The sequence below is a fragment of the Amblyomma maculatum genome, chromosome 10 (assembly GCF_055883805.1).
Source record: "Amblyomma maculatum isolate TAMU_Amacu chromosome 10, ASM5588380v1, whole genome shotgun sequence".
Taxonomy (NCBI): Eukaryota; Metazoa; Arthropoda; class Arachnida; order Ixodida; family Ixodidae; genus Amblyomma; species Amblyomma maculatum.
The window spans coordinates 144,857,247-144,876,426 of NC_139353.1; the positions used below are offsets into that span (position 1 = coordinate 144,857,247).

Sequence of the window (19,180 nt, forward strand, 5' to 3'; positions counted from 1 at the left end):
CATTAAGATATAAGGAAGCGTGCAGAGTGGGTCAGAGAAATAACTCAAATTACCGACATTCTGGTGGAAGTTAAGAAGAATAAATGGACATGGGCAGGACACGTAGTGCGAAGAGAGGATGACCGATGGTCGCTTAGGGTAACAAACTGGATTCCAAGGGAAGGAGAGCGTAGCAGGGGGCGGCAGAAAGTTAGATGGGCGGATGAGATTAAGAAGTTCGCAGGGGTCAAGTGGAAGCAGCTAGCACAGAACCGGGTTAAGTGGAGAAATATGGGAAAGGCCTTCGCCCTGCAGTGGGTACAGTCAGGCTGATGATGATGATGATGATGACTTTATAATTAATAGCATTATACATTTGTGGCCGATTTCTGTCATTTTCAACCCAAAAGCAACCTCTGTATGTTTTACTTAACAAAATAAAAGTGATTTTGGGATGCAATTCTTTTTGCAGCGGACGAACTAAAGAATCGAATGCATGTAAACATACTCACCATCTAGAGAGGAGACTTTCAGGTAAGGATAAGAATCGGACCCCTTTCGAAGAGAAATGCGCATAGTTGTTTTGCTGTAAGATATAAAGATAATGCGATGGAGGAAAACTGAACGTTTCACAGTGTAAATAGAAGCCGAAGTGAATTTTAAAGTGAAAAGGAGGTGACTTCTTGTTCTAAGCGGCATATACATTAGTCGGTTCATAATGTTGAAAGTTTACGTGGTTCCCGAAACGTCTTTCTGCTAGAGCTTAAAATCATGAGTAGCTCTTTTGGACAGCAGCCTATCTGAGTCGATGTAGTTCGTTCTCTATAGAAGTGATGATTCGCAAACATCACATGTCTTCATTTCTGCGCAAAGAACTAAATGCTTTTTTTAATGAAATAAAAATCTACACTTGCTGCAAACACTGAGTAGACGTAATAATATTTATTTTATATTACTCACAGTTGGATGAATTTGTTTCTTGTTTGCCTGAAAATATACAACGGCAAATTTAATCCAATTTCAGAGTTGGTTATCACGGTTTATGTATATAGCCCAATCAACAAGTTTAAAGCGATCGTTGGTTTTCTATTCAAATAAACATTGAAGAAGGTTGCCTATGTGTAACAAAATAATCAATACCTTAGTAAATCAGTACAGTGGTTAAGCAAAATTATAAGCGCCCACGCGTTTTTGTTCAGTAGAGTATTTAGACTGTGATAATTTGTTTTGGCCCTAAAATATTGAGAAGTGCAGCTTAAGATATAAAAACTCCGTGGCTAATAAAATTTACAAATATTCAATTCCAGAAACAGTGTGATTCCTGTTTCTTGTATATTTCGTCATTGTTGTACTATATAAAATGTTAGGCCACAAAAATAAAAGCAAAGAGAGAAAAACACGAATTAATGAGTGTGATTGTGTTTTACAACAGCAAATATTGTGGAAATTTGCCTTGAAACAGTTTCTGATTTTTATTTTTTGGATAACAGTTGCCATCCCGATAACACTAAGCGTACCCGCCGGTATTTCCTTGGTAGGAATCGCAGTGAATGAACAGAAACGCGCCCTATTTGATTTGGGGCCATCAGAAATATTTTTGTGAGCACATGACGAATTTCGGGAGCAAAAGTTCTAGAAATTTTAAGAATTACTTGTTTTAATACCTTACTTAATGATTACGTTCATAAACGGATTTGCGACTTTCCAAAGCTAACTTATTATAAAAGATGAACGTTCCGCATACGTATTTATTCCAAGGTAATTACTCCTTGACATATATCGCTCTCGCCGATTCGTGACATTGTCAGCAATTCGCGCATGGTCATAAAGAATTACACGAAAGGGCGAATATTCGTGGAAGCCTGGCGAATAATCAGGAGCATCAAATGCTCACCGGACACCAAGGCCGAGCTAGTTTGGATCATCTCACACGTCGGTGATGTCTATGCGCACTTTCCCTACCTTAACGAGGTCGCTTACCTCATCGCACGATTTTTCGCAAACCATGCCGGAGAGAGCCATGGTGAAGAAAGGGGGAGACAGGACAACGAGCATCAATTACTTAACCAAAGCCATCTACGTGGCCCGCCAGATCTGCACCCGCCTAGCAGCAAACTATGCAGATCACAAGAGTCTCAACACTATAGCCAAACGGGCGAGTTGGTGGAACATATTGGATGGAAAAACAGCGCGACAGACGAACACGACAGCGAAGGAACAGAAGACGAGCGCCGAGTCACAACTGAAAGTTTATGAAGAGGGAACACAATATATGGAAAAAAGAATAAACACGTGATTCTACGTGGGATCCAGGCACGCAATCTCAATTTCATGTAGATAAATTGATGGCTTACTAACACACAAGTTTTTTCCTCATGTGGTAGGCCTCCATTATCTCGCGTGTTAAGCGGGCCGGGTGTTTATAAAGGATATCAGAACAGTGCAGTGAAGGATAACAAGATTCGCAGTCACGGACGTGGTCAACGAGATTACCTAGTAGATTTGTTAGCGTCTAAGTTATTTGCATGCTCTTTCAAACGCGTATTAATGCACCGCCCCGTCTGCCCAATGTACACTTGTCCACATGACAGTGGGATTTTAGACTACACCTTCAGCACACGGCACATACTTTGTTTCATGCTTAACCCCACATGTTGGTTCATGTTCGTACTGATGCTCAGCTTTTCTTTCCAAAATAGCACAAACACTTTTAAGTTTTTTAGGTGCAGAAAAAACAACCTCTATGCCATATCGTTGTGCCACATTTTTAAGATTGTGTGACAGACGGTGTACATAAGGCAGAACGGCAAACTTTTTCCTTTCCATTCCTTTTTCCGTACAAGGTACCAAGGCTGGACTTTTAAGCTTTTTGGCTCTCTTGTTACATCCCAACAATAAAACATCATCCGGGTAGCCAGATGCCTTGAGTCTTCCAATCTGATCATTGAAGCTGCTGATTACCCTATGCTAACATGATTTTGATAAAGCAGACATCAAAGATGAGACCACAATTCCTTTTTTTTTACTATCTAAGAGTGATGCGATTTAATATTTAACAAAGGTTTCTCTACCCTAGGGAGGTATTCCCAGCGGATATGGCCTGTCTGAACAGTCAAACGCAGATCCAGAAACTGTAGCTTGCTATCACTGGTGACATCAGTGGTGAAAGTTAGACCAAGAGCATTTTCTTTAAACAATTTAAGTACACCAGTCATGCGCCTTGAAAAGTTAGTTTTTTCAACAAAAATTAGGAAGTCATCAACATAACGAAATATGCGCAGCGCCATGACCGACATGTGTTTTTCAATGCCACGATCAACAAAGGACAAAAAAATATCTCAGCACAGGCGCTACCCTAGATCCGATGCAAACACCCGCTCTTTGGGTATAGAACTTTCCTTCCCATTCAACGAACATAGCCTTCAGGTACAAAGAGAGCAACTCGAGGAAGCTAGATACAGAAATGCCACACCGTCTAATAAACTGTTCATCATCATTATACAGCGGTATATATTCTAAAACAGCATTCATCAATTCACTACGGGGAAAATAAAACAAATGTACCACATCTACATTAAACACCGTGCACGACCTTGGATTATCATTCCGAAGAAAATTTACCACACCCTCACAGTTCCGAGCTCTGAATGGGTCTTTAATAGCCAAGGACGCCAAATGTGTCTGCAGATACCCTGAAATTTCATACTGCCATGTACTCCTCTCAGTCACAATAGCTCGAAACGGCATGCCTTCTTTGTGCGTCTTTGCTGAAAAGAAAGTTTTCAAATTGAGGCCTTTCGCCTTATTGACACCTGCTTTAAGACGTTCCAGGTTCAAGCGTTCCAACGTGTTTATTCTTTTTCCCATATATTGCGTCCCCTCTTAATAAACTTTTAGTTGTGAGTCAGCGCTCGTCTTGTGTTCTTTTGCTGTTGTGTTCGTCTGTTGCGCTGTTTTTCCATCAAACACAAGAGTCTCCTTGAGGCAATTACAACCAAACACGCATGTCCCCAACCCGCTGCAAATAACAAGATCTACCGCGAAATATATAACAAGAACCACAGCAACGTGTGCAAAACAGAAGTAGCAACGCTTAACACGCATATTCAGAGAATGTAAGGCCCAACTGAATGGCGTAAATCCCTAAAGAATATTGATGAGGCGGTCGGCCGCCCTGAGCAGCTCAGCCTCAAAGGCCAACTGTGGGCCGTCCCTCACGCCCTTGAGGCCTTAATCGGACAAGATATCGACGTAGTCACCATGTGGGGGACATAAGCCCGTTTGCGTTAAACAGCACATATTTAGTTTTTAAGGCGAAGGCCTTTCTAGGCTCATGGAACGAAATTCCGTGCGCGAGAGTTGTGTTCGAGATTTGAGCGTGAAATCTGTCATATTTCGCGAAATAATAAAATAAATAAATAAATAATTGGTGCACAGGAAGGGAAAGGCGCAGTATCTGTCACACTTGCTCTGTGGACACCTGAACCGCGCCGTAAGGGAACGAATGAAGGTGGGAGTGAAAGTGGATAGAGAGAAAGGGGAGCCGTAGTCAAGGGCTACCGGCGTAATTTCGTGAGAGGTTTTTGTCTAGCGTTCCTGCCGTTTTCAATGCAACACTTGAACACGTGCCAAGGAACTCCACGCGACAAGAGCGATTGGGTACCGTCCAAACACACTTGGCGGAGAAAGTGTGATATATACTGCGCCTTTCTTTTCCTGTAAACTAATCATATGTAGCACTGCAACGAACGCCGATAAGGGACCAATGATGAGAGGCAAATGTTAGGAGAGGAAAGGTAGCTTTTGCCGTTCTCTTCTTAAGAGACATATTAGAGTGAAGGGTGGCTGTTTCTAGCCCTACGGGGCTGGGACGGTAGGTTAACGCCGTTTGCGGTGGGAGCTAGCCAGCCGTCGATTTTTATCTGTTGTAGGCCATCATTGCACCCGACACCCCTTAGGTGGTGGACGACGGCTATTGCGGCGCACTCTTTCTCTCCTTTTTCTTTCTACTCTACTTTCTTTCTTTTGTCTGCACGAGGCAGCGGAGGGGAAGGAGAGGTGGTGGAGGGTAGTAGTTCCTCAATAAGAGGCCGGGACGGTAGGTCAACGCCGCTTGCGGCGGGGTACACGCCCCTGATGGGGCTGGGACAGGTAGGTCACCACCGCTCGCGGCGGGGGCTAGCCTGCAAGAGAATTTTTATCTGTAGTAAGCCGTCATTGCACCCGCCACCGTTTCGGTGGTGGACGACGGCTGTTGTTGCGGCGCGCGCCATTCTCTCCCTCTTCTTTTTTTTCTTTGTCTATTTTTCTCATCTCCCCGCACGAACGAGGCAGCGGAGGTGGCTCAGCTACAGAGCCAGTAGCAGGCCCGTGCATTTTCTTTTTCTTCCTACAGCCACAAGGCAGCGGGGGTGGGTCAGCTACAGAGCTAGTAGCAGGCCCATGCACTTTCCTCTCCTTCTTCCTACAGCCACAACAGCAACAACCCTCTAATTTTTTAGCCACTCCCTCATTATGTGCGCATGTTAAAATTTCAGAAGCAAACCATTCTTATGTATCTCAAGCTTAGGTCATTTACAAGAATATGTTCATAAAATTATTCAAGATACCTGTATTCTCTCAAAATATTGCCACCTGGTGTCCCCATGTTCTTGCTGCGCCTGGAATAAGAGAACACTGAAGTTGACTCGCGTGCTGTGCGCCGAACTTTGCCTGCTGGTACAGCGTCGTCCCGTCGTCTTAGTCACGTCTAGCCCTGTTGTCCGTGACATATTTTAGTGGAGGTGCTGGGTATCGATCCTAGTATATGTTCCGCACTTCTCCGCATACCCAGGATTCAGGTCCTGTGCCAATTGACACTCCTGTTCACCACGCTAGCCGGAGGAACCTAGGCCTACGACCTGAGCACGGGCCGTAGGAATTCACCACCGCAGCCGTCCCTCGACCTGTATTACACTCTCCAACGTATTACACTCTCCAGAACCCACGACTGCCTAAGGCTTTCCACGGCTGTCAGACGGAAAAGGTCGAAGACTGGCTCGCCCAGTCTGAACGGGTCGCCGCATTTGATCAGTGGGACGACGTCGCGAAGCTGAGGAACGTCTTCTTTAGCCTGGAAGATGGCGCTCGTACTTGGTACGAGAATCGCGAAGGCGCCCTAACATCGTGGCGGGAGTTCTGCCGCTGCATCCTGGACACCTACACCAGCCCGGATCGCCGAGAACGAGGGGAAAGGGCTTTACGCTCTCGCATACTGATGCCGAACGAGACCATAACCATGTACATGGAGGACATGACTAGGCTGTTCCGACGATCTGACCCGGCCATGCCCGAAGAGAAAAATGTACGCCATCTCATGCACGGCGTTAAGGAACTGTTCGCTGGGCTCGTGCGCAATCCGCCGAGCACAGTTGCCGAGTTTTTTTCGGAGGCAATCACGATGTAAAGGATGCTCCAGCAGTGGTCTACGACCTACGACAGGCCGGTACTCGCCGCTTCGCTCACGGAGCCGCATTCGGCCTTCGGGGCTAGTCCTGATCTTCTTCGCGACATCATGCGCTCCATTTTGCGTGAAGAGCTCCAGACGCTCTTCGGTGCTCCCCAGCCGATGGTCGGCTCCAGCGCTAGTATTGTCCGAGAAGAGCTTCAGCAAGCATTTCTGCCTTCGGTACTATCTCCTAACCCACCATCCTTTTCCACCGAGTCCTGTCGGCCAACATATACGGACATCTTGTGACGTCCCCAACTGATTCCACACAATTACCGCCACCCGACCAAGGCTCACTGTATTCAGCCCACCCCGAGCCGTACATCGACAACCGCCGACCACCCCAGCGAAAGGCAGACCTGTGGCGTGCCCCAAATCGGCAGCGCCTGTGCTTCCACTGCGGAGAACCTGGCCACCTGTATCGACAGTGCCCATATCGACAACTGGGACTGAAGGGTTTCCTCATCGACATGCGTAGCCCTCCTTTAGGCCACCGAACCCGGGATATTGAGGACTACGTAGCCCAGCAGCGCATGGCGCCAACGTCTAGACGACAGTCACGATCTCCGTCTCCACGCCGACCATCCTCGCAGCCCAGCTCCTCCTGGATGGCGCAGCGACGGCCGTTTAATGCGAGCCGGGAAAACTAAAGACAGCGACCTCAGGGGGCGAGGCCGCTTCAAATCTACGCGACGAAGACCCCCCGACAACACTACCTGTGAGCGACCGCGACTTGACGGCCCCGACGACAGTTCGTACACGTGAAGATAGACTCTCGCTGGATATACCCGTGGTCCTCGACGGCTGTAAGGTTAGCGCATTGGTAGACACTGGTGCTGGTTTTTCGATTTTAAGCGGGAAGCTAGCGGCGCTTCAAAAAAAGTAATGACGCCATGCTCTAGCACGCAGATTCGAACCGCTGGCGGGCATGTCGTAACTCCGAGCGGTCAGTGCACGGCGAGAGTCCAAATTCGCAACTCCACGTTTGTTGTCAGCTGCCTTGTAATACCTGACTGCTCCCGCGACTGTATCCTTGGTGTCGATATTCTCCGGGAGTATGGGGCCATTATCGATCTCCGGAAGCGTACCGTGACCTTTTCGACCGAGAAAGCTGATGATACTGACACCACAGACCGCCAAAGCCACGTCCTTCTTCGAATTTCCGCCGAGAGCGTTTCTATTCCGCCACGTTCCAGTGTTTTTGTGACTGTTAACTGCAATGAACTGCGTGACGGAACGGCGGTCGCTGAGGGCAATCAGTTCGTTTTGCTCACCCACGGCATCACCTCGGCGCAGTCTCATCCATCTCCGTAACGACCGATCTGAGCTCCTGGTGACTAACTTCACGAACGAGCCCCGCCATCTTTTCCACGCTACCGCAATCGCATTCGCCGACGCCTTTGCGGACCTTTCTGAATATTTTACGTTCGGAGAAGTTGAAAATGTGCGCCCATCCCTTGATCGTCTGGATATTAGTACAGATCTTTCGGAAACACAGCAGCACGACCTGCGTTCTCTCCTTCTAAAATACAGTGCTTGTTTCGCGACGTCATCGAAAATTCGGCAGACTCCTCTTGGGAAGCACCGTATAATTACTCCCGACGATGCCCGCCCTATACGCTAGCAGCCATACCGCATCTCAACGACGGAACGTGAAGCGATTCACACACAGGTTCAGGAGATGCTTCGTGATGGTGTCATCCAACCCTCCAACAGTCCGTGGTTTTCCCCTGTCGTGCTTGTAAAAAAAAAAGGATGGCACCCTTCGCCTCTGTGTTGATTATCGAAAGTTGAACGACATCACAAAAAAAGACGTCTACCCGCTGCCCCGTATCGACGATTCGCTCGCAAGCTTGGTCGCGCCCAGTACTTCTCCTCCATTGACTTGAAGAGCGGGTACTGGCAGATTGAGGTCGATGAGCGGGACCGCGAAAAAACAGCTTTTATTACCCAAGATGGACTGTATGAGTTTAAAGTGCTGTAATTCGGCCTATGTTCAGCGCCGGCTACTTTTCAGCGCATGATGGACACCGTTCTCGCCGGCTTCAAATGGCAAATCTGTTTAGTTTATCTCGACGACGTTGCCGTGTTCTCTGAAACCTTTGGAGAACACCTTGAACGCCTTCGAGCAGTATTAGATGCCCTCCGGTCAGCTGACGTGACGCTTAAGCCCTAGAAGTGCCACGTTGGCTACAAAGAGTTGAAGTTTCTTGGTCATCTTGTGAGTGCCGCAGGCGTTAGGCCAGACCCCGACAAAACTGCCGCTGTCGCCAAATTTCCCGTTCCTGCCACGAAGAGGAGTTTAAAACGTTTCCTGGGTTTGTGTGCGTTCTACCGTCGCTTCATCGCCGACTTTTCCAAGATAGCCGCACCCCTCACCCGCCTCACGCGGAATGATACACGGTTCGTGTGGGCCGCCGAGCAACAGGAGGCTTTTGCGGAGCAACGCAGACGACTGCAAACTACCCCTGTTCTTGCGCACTTTGATGAAGACGCTGCCACCGAAGTTCACATCGACGCCAGCAACATAGGCCTTGGCGCTGTACTCGTTCAACACCAAGCTGGCGTGGAAAGGGTCATTGCGTATGCCAGCCGCACGCCCTCCCGCTCTGAAACAAATTATTCCACTACGGAAAAGGAGTACCTCGCAGTTGTGTGGGCAACTATGAAATTTAGGCCTTACCTCTATGGCCGCGCGTTTAAAGTCGTTACTGGCCACCATTCTTTGTGCTGGCTGGCCAATCTTCGTGACCCATCGGGGCGCTTAGCACGATGGAGCCTTCGCCTTCAAGAATTTGATTATTCCATTGTGTACAAATCTGGTCAGAAGCACGAAGATGCTGACGCGCTCTCCCGGGCACCCGTCGGATTTGTCGATAACGTCACGGATGACAGAGGTTTTCTTAGACTAGTGAATGCCTCAGACATAATGACCCGACAGCGAGCTGACCCAGACCTTCGACCTGTCATTGAATATCTGGAGGGTCGCGCCGCTGACGTCCCCCGCCAGTTTGGAAGGCACCTATCTGCATTCTGTCTTCGGAATGGCGTTTTATTCAAGAAAAACTCCAGCACTGTTGATCGAGCGCACCTCCTTGTCGTGCCGGCCACCTTGGCGACGATATCCTTTTTGCTTGCCACAATGAGCCCACCTCCGGCCACTTGGGCTTTGCACGCACACTCGCTCGAGTTCGTCAAGCCTATTAAAGGCCTAAACTTTCTGACGCCGTCCATCGCTACGTCAGAGGCTGCCGCGAGTGTCAACGTCGAAAGGTACCTCCTCTCAAACCCGCGGGTTTGCTCCAACCTATTATTCCCCCTCGGACGCCATTTGACCAAGTCGGCATCGACCTACTGGGCCCATTTTCGCTGTCATCGAAGGGTAACAAATGGATTATAGTCGCGACCGACTATCTCACACGTTATGCGGAAACCAAGGCAGTGCAGTGGGGCACATCAATTGAGATCGCTCAATTCTTTATGCAGCAAATCGTGTTGCGTCACGGCGCACCGTCCCTAGTCGTAACCGATCGAGGCACCGCGTTTACGGCACAGCTCATGCACGACGTGCTCGAGCTTAGTCAAACCAGCCACCGAAACACTACTGCATATCACCCGCAGACGAATGGCCTCATGGAGAGACTCAACAAAACCATCGCCGACATGATCGCAATGTACATAGACTCGCAGCACAAAAACTGGGATGAAATTCTCCCCTACATCACATATGCCTACAACACGGCCACCCAAGAGACGACGCGTTTTACACCATTTCGCCTAGTCTACGGACGTGACGTTCAGACGATGTTAGATGCTATGCTTCCGAACTGCACAGATGATCATCCACTCACGCCAGACGCCGTACAGTTTGCTTAGCGCGCTGAGGAAGCACGTCAACTTGCCCGCATTCACATTCAGCAACAGCAGGGCACGGATGCACGCCGCTACAACCTCCTTCATCGACACGTCGCCTACCATCGCGGAGAGAAAGTTTAGGTGTGAATCCCGGTGCGTTGGCCCGGCTCGTGTGATAAACTGATTTCCCGTTACTTCGGACCTTACGAAGTTCTGCGCCGAGCCACGGAAGTAACATACGAAGTTCTTCCAGTGGGTACTGTGCAGCCCTCGCGTCGGCAACCACGCTCCGAGGTCGTGCACGTTGTCCGCATGAAGCCCTATTTCACGCGGTAGTGCGCTATGCGCTTGTTTCGTTGTCGCGTAGGACACCTTACCTCGCGCTCTGTCCCCTGTTTCCTTTTTAAGAGGGGGAGTAATGCCACCTGGTGTCCTCATGTTCTTGCTGCGCCTGGAAGAAGAGGACACTGAAGTTGACTCGCGTGCTATGCGCCGAACTTTGCCTGCTGGCACAGCTTCGTCCCGTCGTCTTAGTTACATCTAGCCCTGTTGTCCGTGACAATATTTTTCATAAAACATATTCGATTGTGTTTTTTTTTTGCATCATTATTTACCCGCGGATTAAACTTTACAAAGAAATTCTTGTCATGCAAGTGAGTACCCCGATTACGATACTTTCACTTGCGGTACTAAACCACCATGAAAGGTCGTTAGTAGCCTGCTCGATTCCTGTCAGATTGTCTGAAGAGGACGACGGACGGCTATAGCCTTGACGATGGCCTCCTCCCTAGCAGAAACCATCTATCAAGGAAGCTAAACAGAAGAGCCGTACCCCCCCCCCCCCCCCGCAACTCTATCCCTTATCCACTCCACCAACCTCTTCCTTTGCCAGATGCAGCTCACCAGAGTCTTGGTGACTGATATCATACAGAGAAAGGCGGCCCATAATTACGCCCGAGGATTTGTCGACTGGACCGTGGCGGCACCCTTTCTGCGGACGGCGAGATATCGTATAGTTATATTTTATGAGATCACCATACATTACATTTTAGGTAGATATCCCTATCTCTCCGGGCGCATTTCCTTAACCAAACGCCAAGAGGTTGCATGTAGGCAACTCCAAATGAACGTCTTCCCGAAACGCGCGGTACATGCTCGTATATACCATTAGGTCCACTTCCCTTCCTGTAACTGTATGGGCAACATCTCTCTCCCACATACTGTGGGCTTGCCCTGAGACCCGTTCTCCTCCAGTTTTGCAGTTCTCGAACCCAGACCAGTGGGAGGCAATATTATTTTGGTCCGGCTCTGAGGCCTAGATCTAGGCCATGGCATAGGCCTTAGAAGTCACCGATTGCCATGAGCTCCATGCTAAGTGATGGGCTGTACCTCAGAAGCATTAGGCTACTTTTGTCGACGACAATAAAGTTTATGATCGCCCTCCTGTAACGTCTATGATGTTTTCAGCATTGCCATCAAGCTATGAAAAACCCGAAGTTATAATCTACCCCAGTGACTCCTCATATAAAAGCTGTCCCAAAATCCTGGATCTCTGTGGTGCATGTGTAACGCGTCGGTATGTTTCTAAAATTGTAATGAAGGAAAATTAGTCATCATCGCCAGCCTGAGTATACTCACTGCAGGGAGAAGGCCTCTTCCATATTCCTCCAATTAACACGGTCCTGTGATAGCCGCATCCACTTGACCACTGCAAACGTTTTTCATCTCTCCGCCTCCCTAACTTTCGGCGCCCCTGCTACGCCTTCCTTCGCTTGAAATCCAGTTTGTTTCCCTAAGCAACCATCGCTTATCCTCTCTTCGCAACACATGTCTTGCCCATGCCTATTTCTTCTTCTTGATTTCCACTGAATGTTAGTAACTCGAGTTATTTATTTCACCCACTCTGCACGTTTCCTATTTCTTAACGTTACCCCAACCTTTTTCTTTCCATAACCCTCTGCGTTGTCCTCAATTTAAGTTGAGCCCTCTTCGTTAGCCTCCATGTTTCAGCCCCATAGGTGAGTACAGGTAAGATGCAACTGTTCTATACTTTTCCCGATAGCGATACCGGTAAGCTGCTACTCAAAATCTGCGAGTACTTGCCAAATGCGCACCATGCCTTTCTTATTATCCTTGTTATTTTCTTTTCATGGTCCGGATCTGCTGTTACTACCTGTCCAAAGTAGATATATTCGCCTACTACTTCTAGTGCTTCGCCACCTAACGTAAACTGCTTTTCCGTCCCGAGGCTGTTGAACATTACCTTAGTCTTCTGCATATTGATTTGTAAGCGCAATATGTGTTTGTCTTCCTATTTGTCCGTGTTTCTAGCGCTGTTTTAAGAATGGCCAATCAATTCGCCCAACAAGTCACTTATCTACATTTCTACTTTTACTAAATCAATCTTAGCAGCTCATCCCCTGAGTTACTTAGCAAGATAATGTCATCAGCAAATTGCAGATTACTGAGGTATTTTGCATCTATCCTTATCCCTAAATGTTCCAATTTCAAATCTCTGAATACTTTCTCTAAGCAAGCTGTGAATAGTAGTGGGGAGATTATGTCTCCTTGCCTAAATCCTTTCTTTATGGGAATTTTGTAATCTTTTTCAGAACTATGTATATTTTCCAGCACTTTCACGTACGGCTCGTCTACCCCCTGATTTCGCAATGCCTGCAGGACCGCCGACGTTTCTACTCAGTCAAAAGCTTTTTCGTAATCAATGAAATCTATGTATAAAGGCTAGTTATATTTCGAACATTTTTCTATCACCTGGTTGATGGTATGGATATGATCGACGGTAGAGTACCGTTTCCGAAAACCTGCTTGATCTTTTTCTTGGTTGCGTCTAAGGTTGTCCTGATTCTTTTAGCTATTATCTCAGTAAATTGCTGATACGTAACAGTCAGTAAGCTGATTTGTCTTTATTATTTCAAGTCCTTAGACTCCCCTCTCTTATGAATTAAGATAATATTTGCATTCTTCCATGCATCCGGTACAATCGATAATGTCAGGCACTGCGTGTACATGGTGGCCAGTTTTCCTAGCTCGATATCCCCCCTTCCTCCATCAAATCTAGTTGCCTGACCCTCTTCCGCCACTTTCCTCCTTTGTATAGTTTCTAACGTTATATTAACCTCGTCCTTCGCCACTCACGAAACGTCTGACTGCTTTTCCCTACTGCCAATGCCATTATAGTCCTCACTACTTTTGCTAATGTAGATATCAGTATAGAACCCTTAGGCTACTTTGAATATCTTTTACATATTCGCGATGACGTTGCCAGCCTGATCCCTTAGCGCACACATCTGATTTTTGCCTATGCCCTATTTCTTCTTCACCGCTTTAAGGCTTTCCCCGTTCTTTACGGCATGCTCAACTTTCTCCAAGTTATAGTTCCTTATATCGACCACTTTGCGTTTATTGATTAGTTTTGATATATCTGCCAAATGCAATGATATATCTGGTCTGTTCGATTAGAAGCTTTTATGATTTGGTGTTTCTTATTCAAATGTTTCGTCTCCGTAGACAGCTTACCGGTAACAGCTTCAACTATAGTACCGCCTACTTCTGCAGTGCACTCAGTAATGATATCTGTGAAATTATTGTTCATTGTTTCAGGGATAACGTCATCATATTCAGTTAGAGCTGAATATCTTTTCTATAGCGAGATCATGAACTCTTCTGTCCTCCCCCTCACCGCTAGTTTGTTGATGGACGTCTATTTTATTAATGTTTTCTTCCCTCTTGAGATTTATACTAATTAGAGACTTTACCAGCCCGTGATCACTGCATCGCATTTTCCTGATCGAAGTTATCGCGTTCTGCAAACTCAGCTCGTAACTGTCCACTGCGATTCCTAGAACCAATGCCTTAGTCACCCACTGCTTTTTTCCTACCTTGGCATTGAAGTCACCCATTAGTACAGTACACTGCGTCTTTCTTTTCCGTATTGCTGATTCTACATCTTCATAGAAGCTTTCAATTTCCTGGTCATTATAAATATGTAAGGTTACGAAAAAACGAAAAAGTTGTTTTGCAGTTCAGCTGTAAGCAGACAGAGAGTGGCAACTGTATCTTTCACTTACCATGGTAGATTTTCATTGCTAGCCTTGCAGAAGCTAGGAGAGCAGCTCAGTTTCCAACTAAACAAAGCAACACTGTCAGTGTGATGATTACGCTTTTCGACCACTTGAGGCGAGCTTTGCTCAAATTATGGCCCTTTTAAGCATGTAGGTACAACCTTCATAGCGATGGCATTTATGCCACGGTGCCATAGCCTTCTGTCTCACGAAGTAGGCGATAGGACTTGGAGATATCAACTATCGTGGTACCAATAATAACTCGGCTGCTCTCTGCATTTTGCCGCGTATACTATAAGCCTTCCGATGCGCCCCATTTATGCTGTCAGAAATGCGCTATTTTTCAACTAAGGTCCCATGTACTAGCTGCACTATTAGAGATTTAGGGCCCTCTTACCCGTGAGCAATGGGTAGCCCAAATAAATATTCGGATCAACTTTGCGAAATTTATCTTGAAAACGAGGAAAACCTGTGGTTTTAGTCCGCGCTCATAAACTGCAACTAAAACGTAGAACGCAAGAGTACTATGGTGGGGCCTCGTGGTGCGAGAAGGAAAATGCGTCATGATGAACAAGTGGTGACACCTTCCGGAGATCATCCCAGGTCATGCGAACTTAACCTCTACTCCTATCTTTCAGTTCAGTTCAGTTCAGTCGTTCAGTCGTGTCCGACTATTCGTGACCCTATGGACCATGTCACGCCACGCTTTCCGGTCTTTCACCATCTTCCTAACATCACATAACTTCATCTGCAGTGCCTCGAGGATGCCATCTAACCATCGCGTTCGCTGCCTACCCCTTCTCCGGCGACCCTCAACCTTTCCCAACATCAAATCTTTCTCCAGCGACTCCTCTCTTCTCATCAGATGACCAAAGAAGCTGAGCTTTAACTTTAGAATTTGACCCACCAATGAGCAGTCAGGGTTTATGGTCGACAATATCGACTGATTTGATCGTCTGGCAGTCCAAGGAACTCTCAAGAGTCTTCGCCAGCACCACAATTCAAATGCGTCAATTCTTCGGCGGTCAGCCTTTTTCACAGTCCAACTCTCGCATCCATACATCACAACTGGAAAGACCATAGCACGAGTTATACGGATCTTGGTTGGCAGACTAATGTCTCTGCTCTTTACTAGGCGGTCAAGGCTAACCATTGCTCTCTTTCCCAGAAGCAGGCGCCTCCTAATTTCATGGCTGCAGTCTCCTTCCGACGTAATCTTGGAGCCCAAGAAGAGAAAATCTGTCACAGCTTCCACTTATTGTCCATTGATGCTCCTGGACTTGATAGGGCAAGACGCCATAATCTTTGTCTTTTTAATGCTCAGTTTAAGCCCAACCTTCTCACTCTCTTCTTGTACGCGCATCAGAAGTCTCTTGAGTTCCACTTCACTTTCTGCCATTAAAGTGGTATCATCCGCATATCTAAGGTTGTTGATACGTTTTCCAGCAATCTTCACTCCAGCTGAAGACTCCTCCAGATCGGCCTTCCTCATGATGCACTCTGCATATAGGTTAAATAGGCAGGGCGACAGTATGCAGCCTTGCCTCACTCCTTTCTCAATCGGAAACCAATCAGTAAGACCATGCCCAGTTCTGACTGTGGCCTCTTGCCCTTCATACAGGTTCCTGAGGAGACAGATGAGGTGAATTGGAACTCCCATCTCTTGGAGAGCTTGCCGCAATCTGCTGTGATCTACGCAGTCAAACGCTTTTGCATAATCAATAAAGCAGAAGTAGATGGGTTTGTGGAACTCTCTTGCTTTTTCCATGATCCAGCGAAGGTTGGCAATTTGGTCTCTAGTTCATCTGCCCTTGCGAAACCCAGCTTGCACGTCCGGAAGTTCCCGATCCACATACTGCTGCAGCCTACCTTGGAGGATTTTCAACATCACCTTGCTAGCATGCGAAATAAGCGCGATCGTGCGGTAGTTGGAACAATCTTTGGCACTGCCTTTCTTTGGTATGGGGATGTAAACTGGCCTCCTCCAATCCTGTAGCCACTGCAGGGTTGTCCAAATCTTCTGACATAATGTATGCAGAATGTTAACAGCGTCATGGTTGAGGTTTTGAAGCAACTCAGCTGGAATGCCATCAATTCCGCTAGCTTTATTCTTAGCAAGGCTGGCTAAGGCCCACTCAACTTCACTCTTCAGGATGCCCGGCTCGAGATCAGTAATCACAACTGTCTTATGTTGGGTTTGCACTTTCGGGTCCTTCTTGTACAGTTCTTCTGTGTATTCCTGCCACCTCTTCTTTATCTCTGAGACTTCAGTGCGGTCCTTGCCTCGTTTGTCCTTTATCACGCCCAGCTTAGCACAGAAGCTTCCTTTGATATCTTTGATTGTCTTATACAGAGCTCTTGTGTTTCTTAATTGGCTGTTGTCCTCAACTGCTTGGCACTGTATGTTCAGGAAGGCATTCTTATCTCTCCTTGCTATTTTCTGAAAGTCCGCATTGAGAACCTTGTATCTTTCTCTTTCCCCCATAAGTTTTGCCATCCTCCTTTCCTCAGCTATTTGCAAAGCCTCTTCAGATAACCAGTTTGCTTTCTTGTATTTCTTTTGCTTTGGAACTACCTTAGTAGCAACCTCTTGTATTATATCACGAACATCGGTCCACATCTCTTCGGGCTCTCTGTCTTCTAGATCTAATTCTTGAAATCGATTCCTCACTTCCACAGCGTATTCTAATGGAATTTGATCCAGATCATACCTGAAAGGCCTTCTAGTTTTCTGCTTTTTCCTCAATCGAAGCTTAATTTTGGCAACAAGAAGCTGATGATCGGTGCCACAATCGGCCCCAGGCCTTGTTTTTACTGCTTGTATAGCGCTTCTCCATCTCTGCCGGCAAAGAATATAATCGATCTGATTCCTGTACAGACCGTCCGGTGAAGTCCATGTGTACAGGCGCCTCTTGTGTTGTTGAAAATGAGTATTCGCTATGGTCAGGTTGTTTTCTTGACAAAACTCCGCAAGAATATAATCGATCTGATTCCTGTACAGACCGTCCGGTGAAGTCCATGTGTACAGGCGCCTCTTGTGTTGTTGAAAATGAGTATTCGCTATGGTCAGGTTGTTTTCTTGACAAAACTCTACTATCCTCTGCCCAGCTTCATTTGGCTCGCCAAGACCGAACTTGCCTATAATTCCGGATATTTCTTCACTCCCGACCTTAGCATTCCAGTCTCCTATGAGAAAAACGACGTCTGATGATGGGGTGCGGTCTAAAAGGCATTGTAGGTCCGCATCAATCTTTAACCTAACATTCAAACAAAAGGGCTAAACGATAGCATCTGCTATATTTCATAGCGGCCTGACGGTAGCTACGAAATAGAATGATTTTATCACCATGACGTGGTAAGAAGGTAAGCATATAAGCACTATGAGAAAGTCATCATGGGGCCGGCAGTTTTCATTTTTTATGAGGTAAGAAATATGCATAAACCAGCATAGATCATACATATCTTGCATAAACATGCATGCATGCAACATTATAACATGCATAAAGCACCATATCTTGTTTCGTGTACATTTCATAATACTGCGGATTCGGTCCGGTTATTGAAATTTGATATGCCGCTGCTGAATCAGCCTTAGCTTGTCTTTTATCTCAAGCTACAACGTTGAAACGGAAGTATTCCAGTGCGTGTGCCTTAATAGAGACTGCCAAGCAAATAATAATTATAATATAGAGGATCAATACAGCAGACAAGTCTACCACACAGAAAAAATATTGTCATAAAATGTTATTCGATCAGGCCACCCATGTTTGGGTTACGAACGCCAAGCAACAAACTTCAGATAGGAAATTCTCGCCTTCTTTATATTGAGAGAAGGTTCTGGCTAAGTTGGAATTGTACACCAATCATTTGGGGTCGCACAGGCGTCCGGACGACCGGTGTATAAACAATGTACATATTATGTGGTCTAAATGAAACAGTAACAGTCAAACATAAGAAAAGACCCAACAGCCAATCACATAATAGAAAGCAGTGGGGATTGTATCGTGTTGAGTGTTAAGTAATCAATTAACCGTGGAGGTAATTGGTTGCAAAGCACAAGGAAAAAGAACAACATGCAGCCAGTGGAAGGTCGCGGTTCTTAACTTTCGCTGTGCTCATTTGCTCTGCAGATTGCGAAGCCAACATCATCGGTCATCTTTCGGTCAAGATTATGCAGAGAATATCTTCAGGGTTTACGATGCACTTTTTTAAAATTGGGTTTTGCAACCAGACGCGCACTGAAGACGTCGGTCTGGGTATGAAAATATATCATAACCAGAAAAAAATCGATAGGCATTGTCATTTGAATACAATAAAAATAACTTTAAGTGGACGGCGACCAAGACTTGTCTTAATCAGTTGACTCGAATGACACAGTATTCGTGGCATCTCAACAAGGTGACTTACACTGTTTTGAAGGTTGGACAGAATTTTGCCCTTCTAATGAGGATTGTCTCAGATGCTACTACGAACGAGAAAATTGGACACATTGCATATGATATATATTTTACGTATATGACTATGATTAGCCTATCTAGGATGTACGGGACTAGGATGTAGCCTTCAATTTTGGGAATGCTCTCTAGCGGAAACATTTCGTGGATTATTTCTTTTTACAACCAAATTTGACATAAGTGAAATCATTCATATGGGAGCATTAAGGGCTGACTCCTGTTTTCCGTTTTTATTTAAGGTCACTGTTGCTTTTCTTCGAATATAGTAAATAGAATCGTCATGAAGCATACAATCTCATAATTAGATTTTTGTGAAGGTTTGT

General features: G+C 46.4%; 1 protein-coding gene across 2 annotated transcripts in view; it reads right to left on the reverse strand.

Moving 5' to 3' along the window:
- LOC146177634 (uncharacterized) overlaps positions 1-19,180 on the reverse strand; it is a 130,502-nt gene that overhangs the window by 54,607 nt on the left and 56,715 nt on the right. Inside the window, exons 5-7 of one of the 2 annotated variants that reach the window (XM_084580524.1) lie at positions 5,589-5,639; positions 940-966; positions 492-565 (exon numbers count right to left, since the gene is read on the reverse strand). In XM_084580524.1, the coding sequence (XP_084436650.1) occupies positions 492-565; positions 940-966; positions 5,589-5,639 (152 nt within the window). The remainder of the gene's footprint in view (positions 1-491; positions 566-939; positions 967-5,588; positions 5,640-19,180) is intronic. The other variant, XM_084580525.1, reaches the window with a different exon arrangement.